This window comes from Hesperophylax consimilis, chromosome 5, assembly GCF_061612785.1.
Source record: "Hesperophylax consimilis isolate HC1 chromosome 5, BYU_Hcon_1.0, whole genome shotgun sequence".
Taxonomy (NCBI): Eukaryota; Metazoa; Arthropoda; class Insecta; order Trichoptera; family Limnephilidae; genus Hesperophylax; species Hesperophylax consimilis.
In genome coordinates, this window is record NC_142840.1 from 24,221,634 (window position 1) to 24,240,401 (window position 18,768).

General features: G+C 34.0%; 2 protein-coding genes across 3 annotated transcripts in view; both read left to right on the forward strand.

Moving 5' to 3' along the window:
• LOC149423679 (CD151 antigen-like) overlaps positions 1–18,768 on the forward strand; it is a 490,631-nt gene that overhangs the window by 172,380 nt on the left and 299,483 nt on the right. The window lies entirely within an intron of this gene.
• On the forward strand, positions 14,570–18,367 carry SH3PX1 (sorting nexin 33-like protein SH3PX1). Its single transcript, XM_089632075.1, has 2 exons — positions 14,570–14,637; positions 15,543–18,367. The coding sequence occupies exon 2, from the start codon at positions 15,561–15,563 to the stop codon at positions 17,274–17,276; it is 1,716 nt and encodes a 571-aa protein (XP_089488201.1). The 5' UTR covers positions 14,570–14,637; positions 15,543–15,560; the 3' UTR covers positions 17,277–18,367.

Sequence of the window (18,768 nt, forward strand, 5' to 3'; positions counted from 1 at the left end):
TGTGGCGGGCCGGATTTGGAGACTAGTTGAGTGACATCTTTTTAACTCTCCAGCAGGACTCTTTCAACCAAGCACCTTGCACCGCAGTGGAAAGGATGAATTCAAACGTCCATCACTTCTGTACACACTGACCCCCAGATTCTACTTCAAACGTCCATCACTTCTGTACACACTGACCCCCAGATTCTACTTCAAACGTCCATCACTTCTGTACACACTGACCCCCAGATTCTACTTCAAACGTCCATCACTTCTGTACACACTGACCCCCAGATTCTACTTCAAACGTCCATCACTTCTGTACACACTGACCCCCAGATTCTACTTCAAACGTCCATCACTTCTGTACACACTGACCCCCAGATTCTACTCACCCAGATCTTCCTCTCCTTCATTTCCTTTAAAAAAACCTCCACACAGGATACCCAAAGATGACATAGACCCTGAGGGAAAATATTCTCCCCACTTCCAAAAAATAAACACGGCATACAGAATTTACATTTTTAATTATTAATTTAAAATTTTGTAAAATATACTTTAATTTATAATGCATTCAAACTAATGAAAGTACACGAAGTATCGAATTTCGATAAAATTTAATTGAATTGTTTGCAGCTAATATTTGTGTTCAATATTAATTATGAATATTATTCCACGACCTTTACATCAATTCAAAGGCTGCGCGTTAGTGAACTTTAATTATTTCCCAGTCAGCTAGGATCCAATCGACGTAAAAAATGAGCTAATATCCATTAGGCGTTCACCAGATCATTTATCTTATGGAGTCAATAGTTTCAGTCATTAGTTTATGCTCAAACACATTCTTGAAATTGTTTTCCCTAATAAAATAGTACTAATATAAAATAAGGTTTCATTAAAACCCCCAGCAGGTGTGGTTCAGAGATCAGAAATTGGTTGATTATGAACGTATTTCAGTCTGCGGGCTTCCAATGCGACATGTGTTGAGCCTATTCGTATAACGTTGCCAATTAACCTCAGCAACCTAATTCGACGTATGGTGTTGTCATGGCGGGTTTCAATATGCGTAATACGTTTTCAAGATGACGATTTCAGAAAACATAATCATAATTAGCTCTAACCTAACCTAACTGTTGTTCTATTACTTGTGATTTTTTTACCTAACACATTTAACTAAACATAACATAAGCCAGTTTAGAATACAATCTTTATTTAATAAGACAAGTCAATTGTACGGTTCTTGGATTATTTGGAGTTTTAAACGCAATATTGTTTTCAAATCAATATTGATTTGAGTGTCTGGCAGAAAAATTAGGAAATTCTAAAAAATATATGCTTTATTTCGTTCATATATCTTTTTAATTATTTCTCAGTATGGATTTTCGAAATTCCTTTCTTATAACAAGATGTCTTGCAAGAAAGTACAAAATCATCGGTAGCTGACAGGAAACTTCAATATTTTACTACATTACAAAGTTTTTAAGTAGTTTTCTAAGATATTCGTGTGTTGGTTGTCTTCACGCGACCTTCATTGGTAGGTATGAGTTAACGTTAACCCTTCCCACCTGCTACCTAATTCCCGCCGTTGGTTGGTTGCCTCGTTCCCGCCACTTTCCGGCGTATTATCACTAAGGAGAAAAATCACGGATGAAATTTAGCAGTTCTGAGATAATTATCTATGGTACGAGGTCTGTTCGGAAAGTAACCACCGCTTGTCTATAGATGGGCTCTAATATCTTTGGATGGGCCTATAGATTTGGCAGGTTGGTTACGTTCCCAAGCTGCAATGCCGATTTTTATGGAGAAGGTATTTGCAAATTGGTGAAAAACTATGACGAGGACCTACTCAAAAGGCGACTATGTTGAAAAATAGTTGATAGCTGTAATTTAAGGAGGCCCGTAATATTTATTCTGTGTTTTTTTTTAAATTTATTTATTCCCCAATGGTGGAATGTCCATGTGTAAAAACAAAATCATTCATCAAAATGATATTTGACATCTAAAATCCAGAAAATTAAAACCCGTACCAAAAGTCATCGATTATTGATGTCCGTTGGTTTATCCCTTTTTGTATTTGCAAAGATACAGACATATCGGTGTTTTTGGAAACAAAAGGAATAGGATTATGTCACACATTTTGAATTTTCGACTGCGGGATTAAAAAAAAAATGTCTTCAACATTAGTTCCAAGTATCAGCACTCAAGGTGGGAAATGGCAGTATAGTGTTCTAAGTTTCTAAGGACGGGTTGTTTCGGAGAATTTGAACAATTCATAAAATTTCAACGTTCATTTTCGAGTTCTGTGAAAGACTTATTCAAGTTCTGTTATTATATCTTTGTAGGTTAGTTGCTTGAAAAAACTGAAATAAAAACAGAACTTGAAAAATTCTTTCACAGAACTTGAATGAACGTTGAAATTTGATGAATTGTTCAAATTCTCCGAAACAACCCGTCCTAAGCCACGTGAATAATATAATGAAGCATGATCCTGGAGCTCTGATTTAGGAAATCTTTTATTGAAGTAGATACAAACATAAAACAACACATAGCACTCTTTTTAGGGTGAATTGCCTAATACAAAAAAAAAAACATAAAACTAATTTGTGGCGGCCGGCGAGCCGGCGTTTGATTTAATACAAATCTACAGTTTTATTCCAAAATGATGAAACTTTGCACACTTGACCTTCAGAAGAAGAGGAAGTCGTTGATAGTCGTTGTATATGTCTGATTTCGACAGACTTTGTGTAAAGCCCCGGCACCGCCAGGGAATTCTACATGTATAATATTATAAAACTTCTCAGGGTATTAATATACGAGGTGGTGCAAAATTCCTCCCTCAATTTCCTAAGACAGTAACTTTGTTCGTTAAACAAATATTATTATAACACAATTATAATACCCAGTAAGGTCAACATAACAAATCATTTGCAACTCTTTTTAAAAGAATTACCTAAATAAAAAAATTAAAAAAAATAATTCCGAGTTCTTAAAGAGTAGGTATTTACAGCGATTAAACATGTCAAGGTCGTGATTGAAGTAGGACGCTAAGATTATTTACAAAAATGAGGAAATATTTCGACAGGGTGTTGAGGTTTACGTCATTTTTTATAACACCTATTTAGATTTTGAGAAGCCTTATAAAAAGTTTCATATTTTTAAATTATTTTTTCCAGCGCTATGAACCCGTTACTAACCCATTATTCCCATGCCATTGCCATTTGCATATTATTACATTGTAAAGAAACAAATGTTCTAAAAATAGTGCAACTTCGTATCGTTTCATTGTTTATAGAAACACCTATAGGGGTTGCAAAAGCACTGCCGTACTTACCCAACGAAACATTTGTTTCTGCGGAATAATACAAACTACAGAAAAGCCCGACTAGAATCTTGAATAGGGAAGACTGTTACAGTGAACAGCGTACAGCCTTGCTCTGCCCCGTAGAGACATCGACTGTTCCCTGCACGTGAATGCGTCATTACCCAAACAACGTGGATGAGTTTGAAACTCGTTGCATTGTGATCATTCTGTATTGACTAACGAGAACTAAGATTTCCCGGAGTAAAAAGTCCTCGATTAGCGCGATGATTAACTAAGACTTACGCTAGATAAAGTTATGTGAGTGTTAGACGGATGAAGCATTATCAAACACGTGAAAAGTAGGTCCAGCAAAACTTATACTCATACTTATCCTATTTAGTATTTAGTGGGTAGGTATAACTATCGGCGTAACATTAAAAAATGAATCTTATTTTCTGATCTGATGAACTTATTTCTACTAGTCACGTTTTCTACATTATTATTATGACTAACTACAAGTTAAGAGATTACTCACGTTATTTAAATTGGAAATTGCCGTATTTAGACAGGTGTGAAAAAATCTCGGGAGTGGTTTTCTTGCTAATGATCATCACCTCAAAAATTTTTGCTTTAATGTAAAGGTTCCACTTCATTCATACATTTATTGAAGAAAACAATAGTGAAATTCCAATAGATACTTTTAAAAAAGACATGGCTTAAGTTAATATAAAAATGCTGTTTGAAAAATGTATTTAATGCTTTTAGTTGAAATTAATCCACTTCCCGACATCCGATCAATCTGAAAATCGACAGATAGACTTCGTTTACGATGAAAATGAACTCAATCAGTCCCAAATGCTTCCAACCGTATGGAGTCAGTGACACTAGTGTTGCGAGTACAATATATATTATTTAAAATGAATAAATCGTGAAATAACACAAATTCATCATATGAAATTTACTTGCACACGCCGGGATTTGATTTGATTGCTAGTCGAGAGTCTTACCCGTCGACCACGGAGGCTGCTCCGACTAATGTATGAAATAAATTTCGGGACTATTCAATTAAAATTTGGCTTAGGTGTTGACATTGTTAACTCCTGTCCCTGGGGAGGAAGGTTCAACCCTCAATCAAACGAAAAAAGTGTTTAATACATCTCTTTTTATTAATAGATGTAATTGAGTAAAAAACTTTTTTTATAAAAGATTTTTTTAAATTCTGAACTGATAAGGGCACATTTGTGCAATCCAGTGAAGTTGGCTCTCTTTCTTATCTGCTTATGAGATACTTACATAATAGATTACACCGACCGGTCGGTGGCCGAGTTGACATCGCGTTTGGGTCCCACCCAGGGGTAGAGTGTTCAATTCCTCAGCTGGCTAAGTCCTCCCCCACAACACAACCAAATTTTCAGCTTACTTTGGTGGTAGTAGGAGATTTTCAAATATTGTCAGGTATGACAATATTACGTTAAGTATGCACATTAACATCCATAATAATGGGGGTGCCTTGGTGCCACCGACTCTAGTGAGTTTGTACTTCAATAAACAATTTCCAACAATATAAAGTGTAAATGCCCACAATGGACTGAATAAATATGTCAGCACGTGATTATATTGCCAAGGTTATCCTCATCAGCAGTAAACAACTCCACCATATTCCGTGTTATTTATTATTTATTTCGTTAGCTCCAAGCTTTTAATTTCACCAGTCCGTTAATCACTCCATCCGTTAGACGCTCCAATATATTTTATTCTGCTTTTAAAAAGCTGGAACTTACGACGCATTGCTTTGACAAGGATTAAGTCCCAAGTCAGTGATCAATTTATCAGCCAGTGTCTCCGTGAAGTAGAATTAATTCCACGCAGTTTGCCCATTTGGCAGGGCTTGGACTTGTGTGTTCCACACCAGCATTTTGACACATTTAGACACATTATGGAGATTTTAGGCGTAATCCACACAAAAAAACTTGAAATATGTTAGCTGTTTGTCAAACTCACCCAAATGCCTAGTGTCTTACTTTTAGGTTATTTGGGAGTCAAGGGTCAAGTGGTTAACCTCAAATTAATATGAGGGTAATCCACTAACCAAAGGTTTGTTGAAGTTGTAGGCACGTAAATAGTTTTCACCTTTGTGATTTGATTTAACATCGTTATACGTCGCAATTTTCAAAATCAATTTTGGAAATCAGTGTGTGTTTTACGGTCGATCATTGGCAAAACATGCACATTTTTGCAATAGCGGGTTTGAATATTTTCCCATTGAAATTGAAATCTTGTAGTTTTTTTTAACGCCATGCAATTTATTTGGTATTAATATTTAAAAAAAATATTGATGTCATTTTGCTGTCTGGTGACATTTTTTAAATGCGAGATAATATTATATTTTATTATGTAGGTACCAGCGTGAAAAATCACTTGATATTATAATTGTAGGATTTGTAAAACTGTAGGTATTTATGAAAATCACTTGATATTATAATTGTAGGATTTGTGAAGCTGGAAGTATTTATAAAAAAATATTTGCATCGAGATAATGAGCCTTAAAAAAATAAATTTGCCTTTCGAATGTTTGTAAACTTAAAACATGACGATATCTCGCTAAATACCTGCCAAAAAATTAAAGAAAAAATACACATATTAAACAAAGAATTGTTGTTTAATACAATAATGTTGGCCCCTACTGTATCACTTGTCTGATATGATTCATACTCATCAGTTAAACATTTTAAAATAAAAAAGTTCACTGAACTTGAATAATTTTACGCATTACGCAGGAATACATATTAAAATCACGCACCGACAACCGAAATTAGTTTATTTAATATAATTCTTGTAAATTTTTAATGTATCATTACGGCATAATTACCCCATATTCCATCTAAATGCCGTAATGTATTTGACCCGAGAGACCAAATGACACTAGCAGCCCCTACTTGTGAATACTAACTACTTAGCGGAACCCACTCGACGCTAGATAGTTATGTCCCGTCGCACCTAATGGGATCAAGGATTTGCTTCGGCTCAAGTATATCCTTTCTTTGGTCTGTGATTAATTTATACAAATACGAATAGTATTTTCCAATATGTAAAAGTTCCTAAGCATAAAATTCGGAAATTTCAATGATCCAATTATTTCCAATTACTTTCTTTCTTGTTCAGGTTCCTTCTCATATCGGAGGTAAGATATCTTTAGCGTTTAAGATGTTGATACGTTGCCCAATTAATTGGTTACAAAAATATTTATTGCCGGACAGACATATTCGAATTAAAAAATCTGTTTGAAGCAGCCAAATATTTCGTACAGTGAGCTCTTGCGCCCTTCAATGAATACAAAATTTTGCAGGTAAGCGCACTAGTTTAAAACCGTAGGGTTGATATAAACCATGAGCAAAAAAAAAATCCTCACTTATTCTAATAAAAATTGGACATTGTTCCGTTCCTTCTCACCTTTATAAAATTCAAGTACTTGACTCCTTAGATTGTACATTCTGTGGTGAAAAAGTGGGAACTTTAGATCACATGTTTTTTACTGTCCTTCCCTAAACAAATATTCTCTCTTCTATGAAGCCTTATCTAAAATTTCCCCCTCTTCATTCAACATATCATCTCTTCTACGTCTGAACTCGACTCCAATCATCCATATAATTTGATATTTGCTATTTAAACAAAATTAATACATTAATTCACCTTCCCTCCTTCCAAAATTTGAAATGATGGCCTAGAATAAATACCCTTGAATCCCTTGACACCCCTGTCAAAAATATTTGAATAAAAAATAATCAAAAAGTAATACTAGATACATTTTTAATACATAATTTTTTTTCATGTATTTATGAAAAATGTGTCTAGTAAAACCGGTAATTTTATGTTATAGTATTGCAAATTCGTACAGACTGTATTTTTTCTGTGTTTATAGTCAAATTGTTTCAGCAGTCCTTCAAGGAATTATAAAGTAGGTTAAGTGCACCTTAACTTCAGCTCCGTTGGGGATGGCCGCTGTGGAGGCTTTTGGCAGATGGCATTTTCTCCCAACAAACCTTTTCACTCCTAGTACTTAAACACGTTATATACTATTATTATACATTATATATGTGACACGTGATATTTGCTATATTTTATTTGTCTTTCTTTTTTTGATATAAAATTATTCATTGCATGCATTGTCATTATTTTTATACACATTCCAATCATCAACATTTTTTGATTTGGCATATTTGAATGGTTATCTTATTTAATCGCTATTCTCTTTTGATGTTTATTTTTAGGGATTTTTTATTATTCTGTACTTCAAATACTGTGTTGAATGTGCATCTTTCGCCTATCTTTTGGTAATGGGACAGTGCATACGAGGCAAAAATATGTTTTCTTGGAATTATATACCATATAAAAAAAATATTTTCTTGGAATTCAATACCATACAAAAATATATTTTCTTGGAATTCAATACCATATGACAAAGCATAATTCTGTTTTTTTTTTAATTGTAATTATCTCTCTTTTAACATTATTGACAGTAAAGATTGCATTTTTTCAACCTGAATGGGTTGGGGACCGATTTAAAAACTTACCACAGGGTTCGAAAATTTGGTGTTACGCCATTGAATTCTTAGTTCAATATTATGTAAAATAGTAATTTTTACAATATTAATATTTTTTAAATGCAAATTCTTTGAGAAATACCATTTTAAGTAAAAATAAAGCAACAACTTTATTTTTCACATTTATCTTTTTGAACTAATACCAACAAGATTTCGCTACCTACTTTCGGAACAACTACATATTATTAGGTATTTCATAAAGTATGGATGGTTTTACAAAAAGGAAAGGTTTTTGTATAGAATATTTTGTAAAACGCAAGATAATCAATCACTTAGCTTACAACTAAAAGTATCTACCTAATCACTTAAGGTGAACGGCTGCGCGACCCTTTTCATATAAAACTTGAATTTGGATTCGAGGCCAAAATACCCAACTAAACTGAAATATTATTTTTTTAATCAAAAAGTATAGCAATTATCTAAAATGGATATGTCTTATTTTATTTATTCTTATTTTAAATTATGTTGTATAGATAATTAATTATAATTATTAAAAAAATATACCCATAATAGACATTTGTTATACCTTTTCATCGATTTTTGTTTTCAATTTAGTTAACTATGTTGGCCTCAAATTTTAGTTTTGTATGAATAGGGCGCCACGTGACCGTTCCTCTAAAGATTTTGTATCTATTTTTTTAACGACAATTGTCGCTTAATTTGCACAAATTTAAATTGCGATATAAGTACCACGTGACTAAATGCGATAATACTTAACACTGATTAGAGGCAAGACGAGCAGAATGTTTATTTGTTTTATTTTATACTATCTTTATGACTGTGTGCGTGAATGATTACTTACATTATCGTGCGTTTGTTGATAGTCGATACTCACACTAAACGTTATTACAGAATATTCACTCACGTATAGAGTGTACCAAGAAAATATATTCTTACCTACATATATCATTCGTTAGTGAAATAATTATTTAAGAGTTAAGAACGCATTAGAAAAATATTTGTATTATATTTAGATGAGACATGAAGCGAAAAAATAGGTTCCACTTGTTGACAGACAATTGACCTCCAACGCTCCCTACTAAAACTGTCGAATCCGGTTAGCATATAGCGTCTCTAATTTATTATTTAAATTTTTTTTGGACGTTTATTTTTCTGATTGTGATTATCGTACTAAGAAAATGTAATTTTAATACATATTTTCATTCATGATTATAAAAACGATCTTATACCGCACATTTTGAGTTGGTTCCAACTGGCTACAACATCATTATAAAATAGAAAACGCTGGTAAGACGGCTGTCACTACCGTCGCCTGGCACGAATAAAAACGAACATGTCGTTTTGGCGGCAAATGGCACATTTTAAATCGATATAGAAAATTTATTCTTCAACATGAAATTATCTTTATTACCGTATTTTTTTCTTCATTTTTTCGAGAAAAAAAATTTAAAATACCTTATTGAGTACGGAGAAAACTACTAATTTATTAAAAATCTCTTAAAATTAATCCTATTCCTGTTAAAAACGGGATTGCAGGCCTTTAAAGAATGAATTGACAGGCTTCCTAATATTGTCGGTACAACACTAATATGTTATTCGGATGTCGGAACAAGTGTTCATATTTTTTTAAATATTGTAACATTTCATCATTATATTCATTATGAAAAAGACATGCATTAACGCGTGTTACGATACATTGTGAATAGACTAATATTTTATTGGATTGCAATCACGTTTTTAACAGGATTTCGGAAAAAATACTTTTCTCCGTATGTTGGTGCTACCGAGCTTCGAACTTTGAATTTTCGCTTGCCGAGCTCCTTTTCCAAAATGAGCGCTTACTATTTAACATATTGTTATGTCTCTGCTATACTTGCAGATTTAGTGCTGGGAACTCTTGTAAAAAGTAAAGGGTTCTTTTACTATAATTGTGTTTATTTATTTAACAATTAATGAGTCTGGATTTAGCTACACTGTTTATTACCCGAGGGTTGGTAATTCTCTGTTTTTGGAAGCTTGTTGTTTGTCAATAATATCCCACAGGCAATTGCTACACTCTAGCGACATCTGTCGGACTCTGGAGTAAGCTTTATGACTAGTGTTATCTATCGCTTGAATACCCAACTTATTACCATACATCACACATATAGATAATTATTTCAGCTACTTAATAATATTAAAATAATTCAATTTTGATATATAACCTCTGTAAATGAAATTCTGTGCACGGAAATCCCTGTGAGGATATCACTATCTCAACTTGGTATAAAAACAAAGACAGTTAAATATTTGTTATTATTACATAAAATAATCTTGTTTGTAGTGAAAGGTTAAAACTCAAACAAAATCACGCCTAATCGAACTGACGATGTTGTCGGGGAAATGGCCACTTAAATTTACTTATTTAGGAGAATCTTGTGTAGGTTTCAAGAAACTGTTTTAAGTTTCATAACATAATTTAGAAAACTAACTTAGTTTCTGTTCCACGCTAAACTATTAACCGAATCAGAAATGAACCTACGAAAAGCACTGCATTCGCGCAAGAAGCCGTTTGAGATTTTCAGTATGTTTTAATTAGGTTACAGTCCGCCAAGAAAGTCTAGAAAAAAGAAGGGCGCTGCGATCGTTTAAATATTTTTAAATGGCAACACCACGGTGTTTCAAAGACAAAAAATTGAAGTTATTTATTTTTATCAAACAGTGTTGACAACAGAGATGGGTGGTAAAAAGAAATGATTCTAGATGGTACATATTATACATTTAATAATATACATTTTGAAAGCGGTGCACTGCGTAATAATTGAAAATCATGCATTTTTGCGTTGAAACTGTGGTAGCTTAGAAAAATTTTATATACTTTATTTAAATACTGCGAATAGATCATTTCATTCAGCCCAGAAAAAAACAATGTTTGAGGTTCTTGAAAATGGGTTTAAAGTTCAAAATCTCTTTTTTACGAACCCATTTTCGGTTATGATTGTAAATTTGGCAAATTAAGTTCCTTAGAAAATTATCGCAAAACATTTAAATATTGTTTTTATTTTACATAAATCAAAATAGGCGGCCGGTGGGAATTTAGACCTTATCGCCATATATATAAGGAGTGTTATTGTTAGCGGCCCGATTCCAAATGTTACACGACGTAATGCATCGCCTTAACACTGAAATCGAAATGATCCTACTAACATGTTTATCAAATTAGCCATTTACTAGATACTAGCTGTACCCTGCTACGCTTTGCTGTGGCTCAGTCTGTCTATGCAGTTATAGAAACAATAGCGCGTGATTTTTTTACGTCTAATTTTTCAAAAAGCAGCGCAGTTTTAAAAAAAAGCATGTCTGTCCAACGGATGGCGCTCTTTTTTAAAAAAAAACATGTTTTTACCCATCACGGGAGACATCTATATAAAAAAAAATATATATGTAATTCCAAAATAAAAAAAACTAAAAACCAATGCTAAGCGAACGGTAAAATAATATGGGGAAAACGAATATAGGTATATAAAGACATGCGTATTCGAATGCAACGCTGTGTCAAAATTTCAAAGTAATCGGAGAAGAACTTTCGGAGATGTATGATTTTGAACAGACGAACATTTACATTTTTTAATATATGGATTAAATCAAAGTACCTATTCATAAAACGGTTCCATGATATTTCATCAATATGAAAATTTAACACACCTTTAAAAAGTGATATAGAGTCATTGAAAGACACAAAAGAGATGAAACAAAAACTAGGTTAATAGTTACGTATGTAACCTATTTAACCTAGTTTTTGTTTCATCACTTTGTACAATTTTTTGTAGGTGTGTTGAATTGTCATTTTGATGAGATACCCGGTCACCTCATAAACCAATATGTGAAAGAAACATGCACTAAAAGCAAAAAATATCAAAGAATTTATATGTTTTTCCTGTATATGTCAAACTGAAGGTAGGTACTAAAATTGGTTCCAAAATCGGTGTCGCCACAATATGAAAAAAACCTAGTTAATTGTTTTTTTTTTAATAATTATTATTTTATATCTTGCTACAGAGCGATCCCACGAGTTGTAAAACTAATTTTATTAAATTTCTCGACGAACTGTATGTACATTGTCGCAACGTGCGAAAAAACGTCGTAATTCAAAATGAATCCTGGCCTTGGCTCTGGGTTGCTAGTCTCGAATTCGTCTATTTCATTTTTTGGAATTTGAGTAATATCCAGTAAATTGAGCCCTGTAAACCATAAGGATGGACCGTTAGGGCGAGAATTAGGGTGCGTATTCCCAGCCACGCCATGACCCGTAGAAGGTCCTACTTGGGTCGCTAATGGACCTACATTTGGCAGTTTAAAATACTCCCGAGCCCTTCGACATGGACGAGATTTTGCATTTGCAAATGGCCATTCTCGAGAAAGGGGCAAAAAGATTGCCATAGCGATTTTCGATGGATTTTGTCTTCACTTTTAAAAATATTGGTAGATCAAAAAGTAGCTATTTTTGTGTTTGGAGGCTCTTATATAAAAATGCACATTTCTGACATATTTTTGTACTAAATTATTAAACATCAGTCTCGTAAGTAGCTACTTAAATAACTAGATACATAATTACAAAGCAAGTATTTAATGTAACATTTCTTTTATTAAAAAAACAAGAATTATACAATTTGTTCAAAAGTCACTATCTCAAAGACAATTATTTTTCCAAACGTTTTTCGGTCGGGTACTACTAGGTACCTACCATACTCTTGAAAAATTCGAATGAGAATTTCGTAAACACGCCGATTTTACGTCTGAAAATCGAATCTTTACTGAACCAATAAAACGGCTTCCTAAACGGCTACAACACTCTTTTTTCATATTAAGTAAAGTTGAAAATCAGTATGGCGTCTTGGCTTTTTACTAATTAAATATAAATTTAAAAATTTCATACCTCATGTGGAAATGTAGTTTGGTAGTGTAAATAGTTGTGTCACCATAGAAATTAGTATTGTTATGAGAAAATGGCACCCAGGGCCTTCCCTGAGCCAAAAGGTGTTAGGTATTATCAGCGCCTTGGCGCCTAACCTCATTGGCGCCTTGGCAAGTCGGCAGAAATGTTCCAATTGCGCCAGCACAAGGCCGGCCCTGGTAGTATCTACTATATCTAAGCTCGCAGCGAATGATCGCTTCACGAGACTTTACAAAACTTTAAAAAATATATCAAATTTCATGACGCCAGAGCTCACCAATTGCGAGTGTTCAGTGAGACATAATTTTTGCTTTATAGTTGCGTTATTGCGGACACACTGATCTTAGAAAATAGGTAGACTCAACTCTTGTATGCTATAATTCTGTTTTAAAAAATAATAGTATTGGGATTGGGATGTAAATAGAGTGTATTTTTTGGTGCCCCCGGTGTTTTATTTTCCTTGTCAAAAATAATTATACGTATATTTCCTGGTAAAGAAATATATCTACCGACTGAATCCAAATATTGATATAAACTAATATCACTATCTGATAGATAACAGACGGCGAAGAAAATGTCATTTACCTAGAATATTTTTAATCGAAATGGTCATAAAAGTAGTGATGTGACAAATTTGTGTTTTTTTACCCATATTCTTCTATAATAATGCTTAAAAAAGGAAGAGCGCCTCTAGCCCCAGTAAGTTCATAATTTGTTTTCCATGGAATGAAATATTTTAGTTAAACCTCACTTCCCAAAACTAAGTGATATTTAATTCTCTGATAATAAATGATATTGGTAGTGGAAATCAATCAACAAAATCGATGTGAACTAGGCAGATAGACTCGTTATAGATGACAACGCATTCTAACAACTGTTGGTGGCACTCATGCTTATGCTTACACACGCGCCACAGATGCATTTTTCAAAAATTGCATGGCATTATATAATAATAATATTATCTTTTTTTAAATAGATATAATGATATCCTCACTAGGATCTACCGTGGTGAGGATTTCATTTACATATGATTAAAATTTTGTTTTGGATAGTATAAAGTAATTATAAATAGGATATTAAATAGTGTTTTTTTTGTTGAGTTGAGAGGTTTCAGTTTCAGTTTGTATTTCGTGTCAGTATATTATCTAGTTCTGATCTCCCTATGTTTTGTAACCAGATTTTTATTTGAGATTTAAATATTAAAATAAAATTGTTGTGAATTTTGAATGAGAGTGGGATTTTGTTGTAGATTTTAGTACCATAATATAGGCCCAAATGTTGTATTTGTACTTGTCTGAAATCTTCACATAATCAGTTCCAATTTTGAAAATGACACTTACACGCAAGACTCGCACTGAGACAATTTTTTGATGCTTCATAAATAATAAGTATGACTATCTTGGTAGGTACTATTTTTTTATCGATGTAAGGTACTTACCTACTTGTATTTTCTCACACACCTATTTATAATAATGAACACACGTAAAACATTTTTTACAATCGTGTTTCAAAAGAAGTATTAATGAATTCATTTAATGTATTTATTGTATTGTCTACATTAAAACATTAAAATGAACACGATTGTTCACATGATTATGCACGCGTTTTGTTATGATTTCATAAAAAATATGTTTTATTTAATTCCTATGTCTGTGGTTTTATCCATGAACTAAATTTTCTAGCTGAAAATATTTTATACGGCGCTAAAATGTGAAGAGCGCGAGTATATTATTGTACGAAAGAGAAAAATCTACACTAGCGCCTCTACCGGCAAAGTGGAGTTCTAATCGCATCTGTCATTTAGGTGGCCGCGTAGTGTGTTTCGTCAGACTTTATTGTGTTTTTTTACACCAATTTGCCAGGTAAGCTTCGTGATGTGTGTTTAAAATGCGCTTTACATAGCCCTTTATTAGTTTAACAAAGGATTTTGCAGTTTTAAGGCTATAATATATCGAAATCTTTCACATTTGTTAGGTTATGACAAGTGGTAAATTAACGTTGGTGGATGTTTATCTGACGTCACATACGGGCGTTTGTTCATTATTAATTGTGTTTAATTTCTTGGAAAGTATTTACATTTAATTTGTCGCATATTTTAAACAGTTTCTTTTGTCATTTTCTGTTTATTATTGTAAGGAAGAAGCATATTTCATCATGTTGTGCTTGAATGCCAATGTGACATTTTTCTATTGACCACATTATCTGTTTATATTCACATTTTGATGAGTAACCGCGGTACCTTACGTACTTCTAATAAAATTTGTATCACCATCCATTTTCCAAAAATACTGCAGTCTTCAATTATTCTGAATCACTTTGTTCCAACTTCAGTAGACGCTGGTTGCTGTCATTGAATAATTCATTTTACGAAATGCCCGAAGATTTGTGCAACACGTAAATTTAATCAATACTTACCTATTTACTATCTATTTAAAGGTTGATAACAAAGATACCAATGTTAGAACATTACTCACATTATTAAGATAAAATAATAGCAAATTTTTACTTTGTCTGGTGTCATTACTGTTAATCATCATATTGACAGCGGTGTTAATAGTAACCTTAAATTATTATACGTAATATGTCATCGAAAGGTAAATGTTTGAAAACAATAGTTCATTCCAATAATGTTATTGTGTCATACAAAGATATAGGTAGTTATAAAATGTAATATTGGTCAGTTCCCTCCATTTGTTTTTAACTTATTTGTTGCCTCTAGAATATTTTCTTCAAATACTTTCATTGCATCTATTTTATTTCATTTTAGGTGGTTCTCAACAATAACATGTCATACCAGGTGCGAGCTCTATATGACTTCCACGGGGAGCCGGGCACCGCCGAACTCTCCATCAGCAGCGGGGATCTGCTGATGGTGAACCGAGTGGACGTGGGGGAAGGCTGGTGGGAGGGATGCAATGCTCAGGGCCAGACGGGGCTCTTCCCCGCCGCGTACGTGGAGAAGGTGGTGGCCGGGCCCCCGGAGCGCCCACCGCCCATCCTGCCGCCCGACATGGCGGGGAACAGGTACGATCAGACCGCTGACGACTGGGGAGAGACTGCCCAGACCACCCCTGACCAGAATTACGCCCGGGCAGATGGAGACGCTTGGGAAGATGACTGGGATGATGACACGTACTCCGAGATCGGTCCTTCGGGACAACCCATCGCTAGCCACAATGCACGCGGCCCTCCCAGTGCATCCAACACCCCGGAAGCACCCAGTTACCCCTTACCGGGGATGCCCATCAACGACTACAACAATGAAGATACTGTCTCTAACTACGGCGGACCTCAGTCCAATGCTGTCGCCAAAAAGAATCTCAATAGGTTCTCGACATTTGTGAAAAGTGGAGGTGAAAGTTATATTTTAGGCACTCTTAATGTCACAGTGTCGGATGCGGATAAAGTTTTTATCGGTCAAGATGAAGAAGGTTACGCGTGGTCCCCCATCACTCATCCTTATAGTGTCATCGTCGCCTCGCCCAAGAAGGAAACCAAGTTCAAAGGTATCAAAAGTTTTATCGCTTATCAACTAACGCCTTCGTTCAATAATATTCAAGTTTCTCGAAGATACAAGCACTTTGATTGGTTACATGAACGATTGACTGCTAAATTCTGCTTAATTCCTATTCCCCCGCTACCCGACAAGCAAATATCAGGACGCTACGAAGAACAATTCATTGAGCATCGGCGTGTACAGCTGCAAGAATTTGTGGATTGGGTGTGTCGTCATCCTGTTCTGTCTCGTTGCGAGGTATGGCAGCATTTCCTGACATGCACAGATGAGAAGCGCTGGAAAGCCGGCAAGCGTCAAGCCGAGAAAGATATATTAATAGGCGCTAACTATTGCATAACCATCTTCCCGCCGGAGAAGGCCCTTCTTCAATCTCAAGTGGAGTCACAGACAGATCTGTGTAACACTTTTATTCACAGTATGGACTCCGCTGTAAAGAATTTGATGGCAACTTGTATGGATCAATCTAAAAAACATCAAGGTCCTTATAAAAGGGAGTATCAAAAGATTGGAGAGACGTTCTATAATTTGGGAAATGCTTTGGGTTTGGACGAGGGCACAATCATATCTACTTCGAAATTGACAGGGGCAATAAAAAGAACCGGCGGAGCGTACATAGAAATCGGTAGATTATTTGAAGAGCAACCACGGTTCGACTGGGAACCGCTAAGTGACAAACTTCATATATACAAAGGTATCATTGGAGCATTCCCAGATTGCCTGTCTGTACAGAGAGGAGCTGTTCAGAAGCGAAAAGAGTGCGAGCGCCAAGTATCGGATCACAAGATGGAAGTCATACAGTTGAATGAGGTTATCAGAAGAACTGATGTGGTTTCCTATGCACTGTTAGCTGAAATAAACCACTTCAAATCGGAGAGGACAACAGACTTGAAAGCCGCCATGCAACTATATCTAAAGGAGCAAATCACTTTCTATCAAAAGATTGTTGACAAACTTCAAAATACGCTTAAGGAATTTGATAACTAGAAGCCAAAAAGTTTGTTTGTGAACAAAAACATTTCAGCCAGTATAGAAAGGGAATTGTGTCGTTCCTTACGCGGAAGGCTTATCGTGATGAGTTATAATAATTATTATAGTTTACAGTCACGAATTGAGAATATTCCAATCCATTTTGTTTTAGGGAAAAGTATGTCATGTTCAAATTTGTAATCATTTAGCATAGCCATGTGCCAGTGGACTGAGTCTGTTTGCAACAATTGTTACAATCAAAGATATTAGAAGAACGAGATATGCTATGTTGCCCGCCGGACCGTAGGCGGAGTACTACCTAATTAGGGTACTTTGAATACTATCGGGACGTGTACGCACAGAAATCTGTTCTATGTATTAGTGCGGATACCTTAGCGTAAGCGAAGGTGTGCAGTAGTATTGGTGAACAAAACCGGCGACACTGGGCAAAACAATTCCACACAGTATGAACTGCTCATAGCACATCTCGTTCTTCTAATATCTTTAGTTACAACTATGGACTGTTTACACTGTGTTTTATATTCATTTCTAGGTCTTATGAATTTTTAATTTAATGTGTTTATCTGTCTTCCAATTTTTTTTGAGGAGTGATGTAATATGTGTTATAAATGTATTTGCCTACATTTACATACGGATGCTTGACTTCCACCGCTAATTATATTTTAGGTGAAATGCATAATCCTGTTTTAATCGTTTAATCAAAAGAAGCATGCAATTAAGTAATAATGTTGTTTATTATTATTATTAAAGTTTATTGGTCGGAGATCCCATGCATCTTCTAATTTGCAATATTTACATCCATATTCGCAATGCATTAGAGTTTTGTAACTTTAATTATGTAGCTCAAAACATTGTTAGTCATTTATCAATAATTTAAATTATTTACTCTAGAATTGATTTTGAATTCAAAATATTTTTTAAAATTTTATTTCGTTTCCAATCATTCCACTCTGAGAAATTCAAGACTCCTTTAATCATTATTTTATTGTAATAAAATCTTATAATATTGGTAAATATACATTATTTACACTTTTTAATTGGTTTTCTAAATTATATTGTGCAACTAAAATTGAAAATATCCTAATTACAACATCGATGAACTTTATTTCTTTGTGATTAAATTAATCATATATTTTTACATAAATAAGTTAACTTGCTATTGCTATTTTATGAATTATTCACTTGCTCGGATTTTTAATACACAGTGTAATATTGCAATATATAATATTTTTCTATTTATATAAGAGACAATGTTTGTAATACGTAGGTCTTATATTCTATGTATATTTAATAAAAATTTAGTCAACGCACTGAAACTTTTTTTCTTTATTTTCTGCAAATCCAATTTGTTTTTTCACTATATATTATATTTTTTTATACAATTACATAAAATGATGACTTTTATAATTCTTACGGCTATAGTGTTTCATTTCATGAGCGCTTTTGTAATTCTTAAGGCTACAGTGTTTCATTTCATTAGTGCGTGGGA